Below are 15,362 nucleotides of genomic sequence, written 5' to 3'. Positions count from 1 at the left end.
GAAACACATTGCCTAACACTGATTTATTTGGATCTCACACAGGGTGTGTTACAATTATTGGTTTATAATAAAGAATTACACTCAAGGACACTGGTTACATTTCTTAATAATAACTAATATTTGCTTATTTAAACACATAGCAAATTAGTTGTTCATTGTTTTCAAATAAATCTACAATCTGAAAATGCTTTTACACAATAAACGTGGGCCTTTCTGTAAGTTTACCTGAGCAGGTGACTCATTTTTAGAATCGCACGCAGGACTATTTCAAGAAATATGAGTTACTTTGAGAGTACCTGGGTGCAAGGTTCCGCTTCTGGTGACATGTTTCTTTCTATATGTAATTTACAGCAGAACCTTCTTCTTTCTTCAAATGGATAACTCTATCTCTCTTGCCCACTATCTGCAATGCCTTTTCATCAGGGCCAAAGACCCGTCGGGATTTTTGTTTTTCTGCCGCTGCCTAGAATAATATTTTTTTGTGCATAGTTTTCCTCCATAAAACCTAAATGTGCTAACAATTGATATTTTAATATTTCTTTCCTTGAGGTTGTTTCCAAAAAACCTACACAAACATCGATTTCCTTGGTAGTGATATCAGAGCTATCACTACAGAAAACCCTACTGAATGCCAAGATGCTTGCACCAACTCCCCAGACTGCCAGTTCTTTACCTACGTCACACAGAATTACAATCCTGCACCTGAATTGCGGTAAGTACACAGTAGTCAGCCGTTGCTGTGCCACATCATTCTACTTTGTTGAATGATTAAACTGTCTATATCAACAATCTAGGAATCGGCTATGCAGTTCATATCAAGGCGATACACAGACTCATGTGTATACAGTACAGTATACAATGAGAAGTGTGCATCTATTAAGTGCATCAATTAAGTGCGAGTAGGGAATGTTACCAAAGAGATTTCACTGTATGGAATGACAAATAGAGTCATGGATGCTGGCCATTAAAAAGTTGGAAATGGATGGAATTTTTTAGGGACAGAAAAGAGTATAGACAGACTTCAAACCCCTAAATAGAAAATATAAATGTGTCTAATTGGGCCAGTCACCCTTAATGATAGATTTTCTGTAGATTGTTTACATAACAGATCCAACAGTGACACAAAATGTTTAAATGTGATGGGCAATATAACTTTGTATTTAGTTTAAAAGACTTAAATCTATCTTATCTGTGTGCACATCCACACGCTGGCTGCCTGTCCAGGCAAGAATAAAACTTGAGTCATTTTCCACAAAAACCTTCATATGACATAATTAGTCATCACTTAATTTCTCGGCCAAGGCAGTAAGGTGGTCATTGTCTTATTGCTGGACGTCGAAACAGGGGAAGTTCTTCCACAAAAAAAAGTAGACACTGAAATATCACAATGCAAAAGTGTGACTATCACTTTTTCGTAGCATCTATTGTAGAGAATCTTGCAATCATTTTCAAAACCCCATAATATCGGTTCCATGTCTTAAAATTGCAGCAAAAATGGCTGTGAATACAAAATATCGTGGCAAAAAATGCCATGGTTTTTTGCACCACAATCATGTAAAGGATGCGGGGGACACCCCTGCAACCCTCGTACCCATGATACCATTTAAGGAGAGCGGGGGACACCCCCGCAGCCACCGCTCCCCTTAAATCGTATAATGGGGTACACCTTTACCGGGTCGAATCACTGCATTTTTGCCGCAATTTCTTTTACTGGCGACATTTTTTGCCACAATTGTATTACCTGATACCATAATATCACTGACAGCAGGCACAGAAAAATATGCAGTGATGTGGAAATAAAATCCAGATATTACAAAAGAAAAGGTAAAGGATGACATCCATCCAGGTCTGCATCAACTCCTTCCACCTACAACTCTTGAGAATGTGTTGGTCCATTTGATGCAGACGCTTCGCTATGTTCCCTGGAGCTATGGGCTGCTCATGCTGTAAGGTCACTGCTAGGATGGAGATATTGTTGCCGTGACACATAGCTTCTGGGTATGAAAACTCCTGAAGTAGATGCTAAGTGGTGCTGCAAAAATCTGCACACAACTGTCCCACCAGTGTTTCCCGTTTTCCTAATTCCAGGCCATCCACGAGTGGTGGTGTCTCCTTGGCATGAAGGTTTTGAAACACCTACATCTTCATGCTGGACATCACCACCAATGCTACACATTTCTTAAACATTTCAACCATTTAACAAAGGCACAAATTAAGGTCGATAATATGGCTGAGCCAGTAGAGATACACATAAAAAGACACTAGAGGTTACTCCCAGTGGGCAAGCTGTCAGTTGAGATCCATATGACTGATTGGTCATTTGAGTCTGTGTATACACGCATTGCATCTGCTCAGATTGCTCCATAGGACTGATAGTCCTAGCTAATGTACAGTGACTCCACCTCCTCATCTCTCTTAGCACAGGCACCAAGGAAAGTGTTAGTCCACATTCAATTCCCCTGCCTCTTCTCAAACACCAGAGGACGATTCTTAGTTGTTAACCTAGAGGTGTTAAACATTGGTGGGCTGTGTAAAAAACCCAGCTCATCATTCATAAGGGTATCTTTGCATTGCATGCTTGATTCTGGCAAAGAACATTAGCTGTGGGAATAATCAATACATTATTATTTGACAGAAGGTACTTAAAACCTGGGGCACATATTTCAGAATGAAATGCCTGGCAGAGGGGATCTGTTTCAGCCTCAAACATATCATCATTAGGCAGAATTTAAAAGTCAAATCTGTCCTCTGTTTGACCCACTTCAGCGTGTTTAACTAACCTTTATTTTTGTCGCATTAACAGGCTATAGACATTGGCACTAAATACTGCTATGGGACATGCACTGCAGAAGGGCATCATTAATCTAATTCTATATAGATTTAATCACTCCAGACTCCCTTGGGTAACCAGCGGTCTTAACCAGATGTCTTGATTTTGTATCTATCCTTACCCCTGGCAACTCCTCTCAAAGCAAATAAGTGTCCGTCCTTTGGGTAAAATGTAAAATTATACTTTGCACAAATTATCATATTATAATTCATTTGTTTTTTGTGTAGGCCATAATAGAGCATTTTAGTCATAACAGTTCACAAACAAAGGAGCATTGGCAGACAGGTTAAAATCTCGCCCTCTGTTGAGAGTTGAGTGCTGAAACCTCTATATTACAATGAAGCACATACAACCACATATAAGCATAGCAGGTCACTGCATGCTCTGCGCCATTCGGGGTTAGCAGTGAATGGCTACTGTGCTTGATAGTAGGTAATGCAAAATATTGAGTTTGTTGAAACCCTGTGCATGACATTTCAGTTTGAGTCTAGCTTCCCAGTTTGGGGAGTTAATTTGCCTCTGGACCTGTCAGCAAAGGGGAATGGAGAACAAAAATCCCATATTGCGTTTCGACACAAGCGAGTCAAGTCTAGCCCATCATGGCCTCAATGACACAACATCCCTCTTATCTACTCCAAAGACTATGCTCCATTTAAATCACAATTCACAGTAACACTACGAAAAATATTTCAACACTTGCTCTGGTGGTACCCAAATGAGCACCTTAGGTTCAGATTAATACAATAACCTACATAGGTCAATATACGTCCATCGCCTATAATGCAAGCACATTTCTTTTGCATTAACCCATTGCAGAATAAGGTGTAGCACAAAGGCAAACACCCTCTGTAGTTGGCCCCAGGGCCACAGGACTAAAGGACCTCTGGACACAGCACGACCCCCAACCAGCAGCACCCATCTGTGGGCTTCATGGCATTTCTATAGGGTAAATGTGGAAAGTCCCTAATTAATATACTCGCATGTGATTTGATGGGCAGTTACTCTGGACCTAGTGAGGCTAATACAGATCTATGTGCATGGGCCATTAAAGGTCCAGCCCGTAGGTGTGAGGTGTATAGATAATCTCATTAGTACGCTCCCGTCCACTTCAAGTTGGGCACCAGCTTTAAGTTGGTTAAACCCTTCGCAATGCTCATGCTAATATGTGCCCAGCAAGATGTTCCTGGCAATTAGAGCCATTATCTCACTATTTATTTATTTTATGTATCTATTGGGTATTTTAATGCACATAAACACAATGTGTTTCTAGGCGGCCACAAGACAAGGGGGGGTAACAGGGATGACAAAACACACAGTCCTACTAGTCCTTGTGACATTCAGATCGTGCAGGTGCAGTAACAAGAAATGTGGGGGAGGGGCAAAGTGTCAGTCAGGGCGGAAGGACCCATGGTTCAAGTAAGTGCCCGGGGAGGCCAAGTGGACAGTGCCAGGGGATGCAGTGAGTGCAGGGGAAGAAAGGTCCATGTGCTAAGTGTGAGAGATGGGGCTAGAGGGGATCAGGGGTGCATGCTCAGCCAGGATAGTGCAGTGTGATGGAGCCGGTAGGGCAAGTGCAGGTTGGGGGTGGTTCAGGGGAGACCGAGTGCAGGAGGAGACTGGTCAAGAAAGGCCTGGTGTCCTGTAGGAATCTGAAGGAACCAGGCAGCCAGTCAAGAGGCAGAGGGGAACATTAGCAGTGGAGGGGGAGAGTGAAGGATGAAGAGAAAAGGAGGGTCTTGAGAAGCTTCTGGAACTTAAGGAGATCCGGCTCAAGTCTGAAAGGGGCAGGGAGGCCATTCCAGAGGGAGGCCCCTGAGGAGATATCCCCTGCCCATTCTCTGCTTGGAAAAGAGACTGATCTGCAGAGAGTTGCAGCTCGAAGAACGAAGGGCTCTAGCAGGGAGGTATTTAGGGTAAGGGAGTTGGATGTAGTGGGGTCAGAAGGCCCCAGAAAGCCTTGTGGATGATGCAGAAAGTCTTGAACTTGATCCTCGCAGCGACTGGGAGCCAGTGGAGAGATTCTAGGACTGGAGAGATGTGGTTCCTAGGCTTGAGGCCAAGGATAAGTCTTGCAGTTCTATTCTTAATTGGTTGAACGAGGCGATGGTCTGGGGAGAATAGCTCAGGAACAACGTGCTCATCTTGAAACCACACAACGCTGAGCAACACATGTTCGATCCCCGGGTCTGCGCTTAGAAACCTCTGGGTATTAAGTGCGTTATAAATAACCCATTACAAGTGAGGAGTTAGGCTGATTGAGGAAGAGGCAGTTGTAATAGTCCAGCCTGGAGAGGACTAGAGCTCTTGAGACATTGAGTTTCTGATGGAAGGTGAGGAAATGGGGAATGCCTCTGAGGAGTTGTAGCTGAAAGTGGGCCTTCTTGTAGAAGATGACACCAGGTTTATGCCTCAACGGAGGGACAGGGGAGGGGTCCCATTGAGGACGGGCGGAGATTTAGGAGGGAAGGAGGGAACTGGGGCCCCAATGAGAAGGATCTCAGTCTTACTGGCATTAAGGCAGATATCATAAGCAGAGCACCATGCCTGAAAAGCATACAGACAGTCATGAATGAGAGAGGAAGAGGAGGAGGCAGAGAAGGGAAGCTTGAAGGAAGGCTGCGTGTCATCCACATAACACTGGAAGTTAGGAGAGATGGAGGAGATCAAATGGGCTATTGGGGCAAAGTAGATGATGAAAAGGGAAGGCGAGAGGATAGAGCCCTGAAGGACACCATAGGTGGAGAGTGAGATGAAGGAGGGCCCAGTTGAACCTGGGAAGGTCAGTCAGAGAGGAAGGAGGTCAATTAGTCCAGAGCCAGGTCTGTGATGCCAAGGGTATCACAGAGCTGATTTAGAAGGGAGGCATGTTTGACCATATCAAAGGCAGAGGAAAGGTCGAGAAGTATGAGAAGAGAAGGAAAGTTGGAATAAAGATTAGAGAGCATGTCTTCACAGGTGTTCAGTGGTGCAGTTTCCGTGCCTTCCGCAGCTCTGAAGCCTGACTGGTGGTTGTGGAGACAACCAACAGATTCAGTGTGATGGATAAGCTGGGAGATGGCCCAGGATGCGGGTAATGGAAATATGGTGAATTTAGCCGTCCAGGAATGGTCAGCAGAAGGCTTTTTGAGGAGAGGGTGCAGAAGGGAGTACTTGGTGAGTAAAGGGAAGGATCCAGTGGCAAAGGAGTGATTGCAGAAATCAGCCAAGACTGGAGCAAGGGAGGTAATGTTGTCCTTCATAGTTCTGGAGGAGCAGGGGGACACCTGTTTGGTGAGACTTTCATAGAGCAGACTTGTCTAGAAACCTCATCAGGTGATATGAGAGAGAAATAGAAGAGTTGGAGGAAGGAGGAGTAGGGCCAAAGGAGGCCTGAGAGCAGATGAGGGAGAAGGGAGATGTGAAGAGGAGAGTAATGACAGAATGTCCTGAGTTTTAGTAATTTAGTGAGAGGCCAGTACAGCGCACAGGGGCAGAGAAGGCAGAGGAGAAATGGAGAGTGAAGTAGAATTGGCAAGTTCCTTGCAGAGTTTGAAAATCTCAGCCGCATTGTTAGTGGCCCTTGAGATTCGGGCTTGGATATAGGCCTACTTCTTTGAGCGGATGGAAAGGCTGTATTATATTTGTAGCAGGTGGCAGGCCAGTTTGTGAGAGGATGTGTTCCAAGCCTGCCTCCTCCACTCAGCAACTATGCACTTGCATTTCAGAGAGGCCAGGTGAGAGTCATACCAGCTGTTGCACTTGGAAGCAGGATTCATGTGGATCCTCATGACAGGGGCAAGGATATCAAGAGTGTTGGAGATGGAGAGTTGAAGGTTAGTAAGGACTGTGTCAGAATGAGAGTCAGTGACAGGAGTAAGAGGGGGAATGAAGGTGGCAGCAAAAGAAGCAACTGGCACTCGCTTCGTAGATTGAATGACAGAGAAGGAGACTGGCATTACAGGCAGTGGCTTAGCTTGGGGGACCCAGGAGGTCAAGGTGAGAGGACAGGAGAGCATGATCAGACCAGGAGAGAGGGGTAGTGAGAGGGCTGGAGATGGGGATGTCTGCAGAGATGATATCATCAAAGGTGTATCCAGCTGAGTGAGTCGGAGCAGAGGGAGGAATGGAGAGGGAAAGAGAGTCACAGTGGTTGTGGAAGAGGACAGAGGCCGCTTCAATCAAGGTGAAAATTGAAGTCTCAGAGGAGGAAAAGCTTGGAGGTGGGGGCCAGGAGAGAGTAAGAGGGCGACTGGGCCAGGGGACCTGTAGATGTTGGCCAGAGTCAGCAAGAGGATAGGAGAGACACTGCAGATGAGGAAATTGAAGGAGTAAGACTGAGTGGGTAGGATAGTAGCAGGGATGGATTAGTGGAAGATCCGGTTCACTCCGCCTCCAGACCGGTTAGATGTGGACTTAGAGAGGATCTTGTAGCCCTTTGGGAGGAGAGTGTCAAAACTTGTATTAGAGTTGGTAGTGAACCATGTCTCGGTGAGAGCGAGGATGTCGAGGTCAAGGTCTTCAAGGAGGTGGCAGATGTCAGGGGAGTGTTTGACAGCACAGCCAGAGTTGAGGGTTGTTAAGTTGAGCTGGTTGCTGCTTTTGAAGGTCTCCCGAGGAGGGGTAAAGGAAGGAGGTACACCCGTCGGAGGTGTCAGAGGGGCCAGAGAGGTGGCAGGAGGAGGAGTTGCAGGAAAAGGGAGGTAGTAGAGGAGAGACAGAAGATGCCTATCAAGAAGGAGGAGGTTGGGATGAGAGCCCTGGACCATGACAGTGCCATTTAGGGAGACATTAATGAAGGCCCTAGAGGAAAGGAAGTATGCCAAGAGTACTTCCCAACAGGTCTCACCATTATTGGGATAGGAGGAGAAAGAGGAGAGCACTGAGACCATATGGGGAATCCACAGGTCCGGAGATTAAACAACACAGAGAATGCTGGTGACAGTCTGCCTGGAAGAAGGATTGACATATTTATTTATTTATTCAAATTTGTAGAGCGCACGTCAGCCCAGGTGTCAGTGATGGACAGGCCTGGGTTGGAGACCAGGAGGTCCTTCTCCAACGTTTTCCTTCCTTCCAGAATATGAAAGAGTGACAGGCTAGGTGAAAGAATAGCAGTTAGAGAAGATTCGGAGATTTAAAGCACCATGGAGGGAGAGCGGGAGTAAAAAGAGGGCGGCGGGGGTAGAGGGAGCACTGCAGCGCACAACACCACATTACAACACACAGCAATGGAACAATCTAGAATGAAGTGTCCAGGATATAAAGGGAAAAGCCTAGGTTACAGCATAAACAGACATGCAAGACACCTAGGATCGAGTTATCTGGATATAGGGAAAACAGATCCTTGATAGAGGGATAGAGGAAAAAGCTATTTTTTAAACGCAACAGCAGATACAAAAACACACAGATTCGACTTTCCTAAATAGAGGGAAAAGCCTAATTTTCAAATGCGACAGCAGATGCAAAAACGCATAGATTCGACTTTCCTAGATATATGGAAAAAGCCTATATTTCAAACACTGTCAGAGGGCAACTTGAATCTTCTATGTATATAGTATAAGGTTTGTTTGTACAGCACCCTTGAGGGCTGCTGTTCTATTCCTTTTATGGGGAGTTAAAAATGAATGCACTTGCACGATTTGCTTGCTCAGTGTGTAAGCATTTATAGAAAATGCAGAATTGAATATATGCACACAACTGCTTGCATCTTTGTATATCTTAACTACCGAACATTGTACTGTGAAAGCAAAAGGAAATATCGAGGCTGAGTACCCCAAAAGGAAATATACCAAACATGGGCTTATAAAGATTCACAGATCTTTATTTTAAAACTGTACAGTTTACAAAGAAACAAAGTATTAGATTGCTATCTGGCCCTCATTACATCACAGCGAATACCAGCCCTTTCGGTGTGAGAAGTGAGAGGAACTGGACATCTAAACAGTTGCACATTGTATACATTTCCAATTACAATGTCCAGCCCCTCTACAGGTTAATAATACATGGTCGAGAGTTCGTGCCGAGTTCACTTCTGGCTTGACCAACTATATGCATTTGGATCATCCTCAGTTTACATGTGAACAAGTCACAATGGCAACAGTGTATTCTCGGATTTAACAATAAGCCTTAACACATGTCCTATACAATGCAGTTCAGCTAGTGTCCACGTTCAGTATTTATATAACATTGTAGTTGATGTATGTCCGTGGATCGGACCTATTGGCGCAGACAATCCTCTGTCTACAAGTCAGACATAGGACAAGGTCTCTTTCCTCAACCCAAACATTCGTCCAACAGACAGTTTGAACATTAACTTTCGTACAAGGTTCAGGATGGCTCATTTACAAGCAGGAAACACTGTCCACCATTTTAGAACACAGAATCACTTTAGAATAGAAATCAAAATGGCGGACGAACATAAAATGGCGGCGAAGTCGATCTAAGATCAGAACTTTGTAACGCGGTTTTCTTCGCAGAGCGACTGGGCTTAGGCCAATATATACAATAAAGGAGGCACGATATGATATCCCGTTTTAACAATACTAATATAAATGGATTAGTACATGTAAAAATAAATGTAAAAACATTGCATGGCTGCTTTTACAAAATGAGGCTTATATAGGCCAGTACAGGCCTATAGTGCATTGAGTGCCTCTTGCTGAACAAAGCAGTAGATTACTATGCAGTATAAACTGGCCTTTTGTCTAGGCGCCTTATTCTAATCTATGTAATTTTGCGCTGCCCTTTGAGCATATAGCATCTTGCATGCTTACTTGTTTTAAGGCACTATATGTAGAGAATTCAGACACGCAATGGTATCTCATGTGGGGGAAACAATGGGTCCTACCACATGACAGGTGACACATGATTGCTAATTATGTGTGCCTCAAGTTATTTTGAAATGCATCTCCCGTAATCATTCACCATGAACAATGATGGGGATGGAAAATGGATTTCACTCTATATTTCAATATTGCCATTTCCCTGTAAAACGTTAGTTCATGTTGGAAATGTCACCCACGTACATGCAGGTGGAATTGGCGATTTCACACTTTTGCAATGTTTCATGCAGGAAGAGACACATTTTCAAGAAGGGTGACATTTAGCCAGAAATGTGAATTTCTGACAAGTTGAAACATATTTGCAGTATTTCGCCCAAAACTTCTCAGAGCCTATCTGGGCAATTACTCTGCAAGGGGATACCAGAACTGGAGCTACTATAGACAGATGTAGAATTGATTGGCCTGCTACCTGAAAGACAATTCCCTAAACCTTCCAAAACCTGTATTTTTATTGAAATAGTCCCATGTTCCTATCAAGACGGTATGTTTAACATGGCTCCTTTTCCCTTCTGTTACAGTAAAATTTGCTTCCTGAAATTCTCTGCAAATATCCCATCTCCTACAACCATTAATATCCTCCAAGGCGTGGTGTCTGGATTCAGCCAGAGAGACTGCGATGCAAAAACCTGTAAGTGCTGGACATTGCGATGTACTTCTTATGATTGAAAGAACGTCATTCAGAAATGGGCTATTAGACATGCAACACGGCTTTCCACACTATTAGAAATGTTGCAAGCAAAATATTCCTTTGAGTTTGTCTTAAGGTCCAGCAAAGAAGAGTGTGTTTCTCTCAGTCCTCTTAGTCTGATCCAAAACATGTACAAGTGACTCGGTCATGGGACCTGATTCTTGAAGATTTGCACTGGAGGAAAGGAGGAGATGCAGGCAAGCAATTTTGCACCTAGGTCCTTATACCTGATTGACAAAGCCTAAATCATGATCCAGTGCAGCCTGTAGATTCTTTGAGATGCCAACATACACATACAATTTGCAATGATTTGCTAAAGGGCGCCTTAGAGATGCCTCAGAGATGTGTCAGGTAACTGTAGATTAACTCCTGTTTTAGGCTGCCTGAAGCAAGTATAATGTAGCAAAGGTGAGATGCTCACCAGCACCACGTGATATGCACCAGTGCCAATCTTTGGGTATCAGGCCCCTTTTTCTGTGGCTTTACCCCCGGTGTAGCCCATAGAATGGTTTACTAACGCCATTAGCACCCCAAAGCGGTGACCCGGACTATTGACAGCAGGGTCTTTTCATGGAAATGACAGTTCAAAGATGGCGGCTAAGGAGATTGAAGGCGGGGCTCCTTATGGAGCCCCTCTTCGATTGCCCTTTCGGCCGGCATAGGGAGACAGAGACAAGCAGTGGCAGTGGCAGGCCTCTTTGCCACCAAAATCAGGTCAGTCGGGCTGGGGAGGGGGATTAGGAATATTTAAAAAATCAAAGGGAAAGGAGGGTGGAGACAAGATGGCAGTCCGGGGCGGGTGAGGCAGCCTGCAGGGTTTTTTGGAACCTGATTGGCTGCTCACTTCAGCCCAGGTGCTAATTGGGAATATGATTTGCAAACAATCAGCATATGCAACACGCCTTCCGTGACCATTACCATTTGAACACAAAACTTAACAGGATTTCCATTGTCTTTATACAGGTGAATGCTGAAGGATTCAACAAAGGTAGCAGGCACCCCTCTCTCGGAAGAACAAGGCATGATAACCTGTTCAGTACCAACAGCAACCCCATACACGTATTTCAGCCTTGTTGGGCATCATCAGTGAGGTGAAGCTGAGCCTCTCTAAGCACAGTGAGCAGGGGTTGCTGTTGGTACTCTTGTTCAGAGAGGAATTGCCATAGCATTTCGGTGCTGGACTGCCCATGTGGGCGGGACAAAGACTGATATGCAAATGGGTATTTCCCATCTGTGAAAGGTACAGTGAGCAAAAAGTAGATGGCTGTGAACTCTCAATGTGGTTAACAACCACTGAACAGGTTATCATGCCTTGTTCTTCCGTGAGAGGGGCGCCTGCTACCTTTGTTGAATTCTTTGAAGGAACCTTGGGTTGTTCAGCCTAGGTTACCTGGGGGCAACCAGACGTGGAATCCCTGCTCACTGTGCTTAGAGAGGCTCAGCTTCACCTCACGGATGATGCCCAACAAGGCTGAAACACGTTTATGGGGTTGCTGTTGGTACTCTTGTTCAGAAAGGAATTGCCAGGGCTTTAAGTGGGCCGGGGCCTGCCGGGGCTGGGCACCGGCAGGCTCTGAAATTTCGTTTTGAGGTGGGGCCCTGCCGGGGCCCACTAATCTCCCCTGGCAGCCCTGGCCACTACACGAAAAGGCATTTTTTTCTACAGCCTGACCTCAGGCTTCAGAAAAAAAGGCCTTTCAGCCGTAATGGTGGCGCCGCACCTGAGAGGCATCCCTTTAATGAAGGGATGCACGTGTGCCGGCGCCACAATTATGGAGAAAACGTGAGGCCGCTGGAAGCAGAGGCCTTGCTTTCTAAATACTGAATCTCACGCGGATTCGCAGGAGTTTCAGTCTTTAGGAAAAAGGCCTCTGCTTCCAGTGGCGTCACCCTTTTAGCCTTAATGGTGACGCTGCCCCTCCCCAGCTGGCGAGGGGCAGCACCACCATTGAGGCTGAATAGGCGAGGCGCAGTCCCCTGCCAGGCAAGCCTATACAAAATAAATGCAGAGATTAGCATCCTCTCCCCCATAGGGGAAGAGGATGCTAATCTCTGCAAAAGGCTGCCTGGCAGGGGTGCCAGTAGCCCATTGAGCTGGGGCTTGTCAAGGGGGCGTGGCCTAATGGGCCAGCAGGACCCCGCCATAAGGCCACGCCCCCTGGATGAGCCCCGGCTCAATTTGTAGTGCCACTTAAGGCACTGGAAATTGCCATAGCATTTCGGTGATGGACTGCACATGTGGGCGGGACAAAGACTGATATGCAAATGGTTATTTCCCATCTGTGAAAGGTAAAGTGAGCAAAAAGCAGATGGCTGTAAACTCTCAATGTGTTTAACAACCACTGAACAGGTTATCATGCCTTGTTCTTCCGAGAGAGGGGCGCCTGCTACCTTTGTTGAATGCTGAAGGATTGCCTGTTAGTAGAACATGTGTTTGCCAACAGTAAGCACACAGTTCATCACATTCCAAATATAATTGCCTATATAACGTAGTGCTTGCTATTACTACTTTATATAGGACATAATTACGATTTCCTTGTTGTCTATATGAAGTAGTACTAGCACTTATCCCTAAACCAGACCCACATAAAAGGGAAACAGTCATTGATTTGGTGCATAAAAGAGTATGTTCGTTTTCACAGAAAATAATTTGCATAAACTGGGCAGGCCAATGAGAAAATAAGCTGGCCTTTTGCTTCCAATAATTTTACTGTGGTTAGGATATCAGATTGGAGCATGGGAAGTCCAATATAAGGGCGCATTTCTACAACTGGAGATAAAGTTGCCAACCTTAAACCACTCCTGTAACGATGTGATTCCCAGGCAGATGTTAACAGTGCAAAGCCGTGCAATCGCAATACTATTCAAGGTGATAGAACTACCCTCCACATTTTAAGTATTTTAAAATGAATAACCAAACTCCCTTATGGTCTTTTTCTCATTGGCCTGCACAGTTTACGCAAATGATATCCCTTGAAAACCAACATACTCTTTTATGCACCAAATCAATGAATGTCCAATCACAGGTCTTTGAAAAATATATACGTTAATACATTGCAACATCTGCAACTGAGTCCTTTTACTTGTTGACAGGATGGACTGGTTAAACAGCCCGGTATTCAGATCCACCAGTTTATAATTGGGGGGAGGGGTAGAGTCAATTTGCAGAGAGTTGGGGCAGGGAGCTAGCTGGGAGGAGGGGGGACATTCTGGGATGGGGAATAGAGGAGTTTGGGGTGAGTGGAAGGGACAAGAAAGGGAAGTAGCAGCGAACGGGACAGGAATACAGAAAGTTGGGAACGGGAATAAGAATGTGGAGGAATACTGGGGTTGGGAGGAGAAGAAAAAGGGATATGGGAAGGGGGGGTGGAAATACAAGTACTGTGTAGGGCGGTGAGGTGGAAAGGAGTGGCAGGGGGAGCACCTACGAATGAGAAGGAAAGAAACGAAGAAAGAAAAAAGAAAAGAGGAAAAGAAAAGAAGGAGAGGATGAAGGAATGGTAGGAACAATGAGAAAGAAAGGAAATGCAATGAAGGAAAACAAAAGGAAGATCATTGGATAGACACAAAATCAAGAAAAGAATGGAAAGAGAAAAGGAAGGAAGGAAGGAAGGAAGGAAGGAAGGAAGGAAGGAAGGAAGGAAGGAAGGAAGGAAGGAAGGAAGGAAGGAAGGAAGGAAGGAAGGAAGGAAGGAAGGAAGGAAGGAAGGAAGGAAGGAAGGAAAAAGGAAGGAAAAAAGAAAGAATAAATGAAGGCATGGAAAGCTTTTGACATTGAAGCCTAAAGCTGAACAGTACATCCCAACGACCACCAGGCAGCAATCAGTTACTAGTTTCCATTACAAATATTAGACCCTGCACAGTATGGCACAAGAATCACTTAAAGGTGAGAACCTATATGTTAATCCATTTAAAATTAACATTAGACATAGAACTGTGTAAGAATTTCTGCTTGGGGGAAGAAGAGTTACACTGTTCTAGCGTGCAGGAACCATGCCGCGGTGTATGCATGTCGGAGAGAGAGAGAAAGAGAGAGAGAAACAGATATAGAGAGAGAGAGAAAGAGAGAGAGAAGAGAGAGAGAGAGAGAGAGAGAGAGAGAGAGAGAGAGAGAGAGAGAGAGAGAGAGAGATTCCAATGTGGCCGACACAGGTTTTGAAGTCGTAGTCAAGTAGTGAAGTGTCTCACCCTGCCCCCTTATCATAACAATGGAAACCTGGTGATCATTGGAGACACATCAGTCACATAGCAGACCTAACAATGACACACACCTGCACACCTGGATTGTTGGAGATAGATCACAATGCGAAGGAAGATGAGGATGACCTATAGGAATAAACACAATTGCAAGATCAGGGGGAGAGTAAGAGGGGGAAGGAAGAAGTATAGAGAGAAAGGAGGAGAAGATATGATCTGTGAGTGAGGTTGGAGGTGATAAAAGAGGTGGAAGAGACTGCCTTCAGAAAAGATGAGAAATAGAGCAACTTGGAGGGGAATGGTAAGGAATTGGAGGAGGAGAGCAAGTGGGGGAAAATGTACATGTTTAGATAACACCTGAGGAGAGTGAAGTTTGGTGAAGGAGGTGGAGAATACGTGTAGATGTAAGGTAGAAGTATAGATACCTCTTGTCGGAATGGAGGTGAGAGAGGAGGAAGGTTTCCATAACACTTGGAGAGATTAGGAAAGATGAGGAGAGATGAGGAGCAGCATAGCTGAGGAGGGAGGAATAGGTTGAGGTATGAGTATTTGATGATGCGCAGAGGAGGTGGAGGTAGTGAGAGAGATGGAGCGAAAAAAGAAAGAGAGAGGGCGTGTCTACAGCCCCTACGAATGAGCATGTTGAGCAGTGTTGTTGCGGGATTGAAGGGTGTTTCAAACAACAACACCCATGAAGAGAGGGGTGCCTCAACCTCAGAATCCTAGCTCAGTAGACTCCTGGAGTATACTGAATGCTTCGGGATGCCTGGACTCTTCTCTTGGAAGCTAACAAGCTCCTTATTGCATGCTGTCTAGGAGACCACTT

The 15,362-nt window shown here is 45.0% G+C and overlaps 1 protein-coding gene across 2 annotated transcripts in view; it reads left to right on the top strand.

The window, feature by feature from the left end:
• LOC138447635 (coagulation factor XI-like) overlaps positions 1-15,362 on the top strand; it is a 160,654-nt gene that overhangs the window by 89,564 nt on the left and 55,728 nt on the right. For both annotated transcript variants that reach the window (XM_069603840.1, XM_069603841.1), the window contains exons 5-6: positions 550-712; positions 10,170-10,279. In XM_069603840.1, the coding sequence (XP_069459941.1) occupies positions 550-712; positions 10,170-10,279 (273 nt within the window). The remainder of the gene's footprint in view (positions 1-549; positions 713-10,169; positions 10,280-15,362) is intronic.

The sequence above is a fragment of the Ambystoma mexicanum genome, chromosome 3q (genome assembly GCF_040938575.1).
Source record: "Ambystoma mexicanum isolate Mex_15411 chromosome 3q, UKY_AmexF1_1, whole genome shotgun sequence".
Taxonomy (NCBI): Eukaryota; Metazoa; Chordata; class Amphibia; order Caudata; family Ambystomatidae; genus Ambystoma; species Ambystoma mexicanum.
Note: the sequence above shows the minus strand (reverse complement) of the source record. Positions and strands in the feature narration are given on the sequence as shown.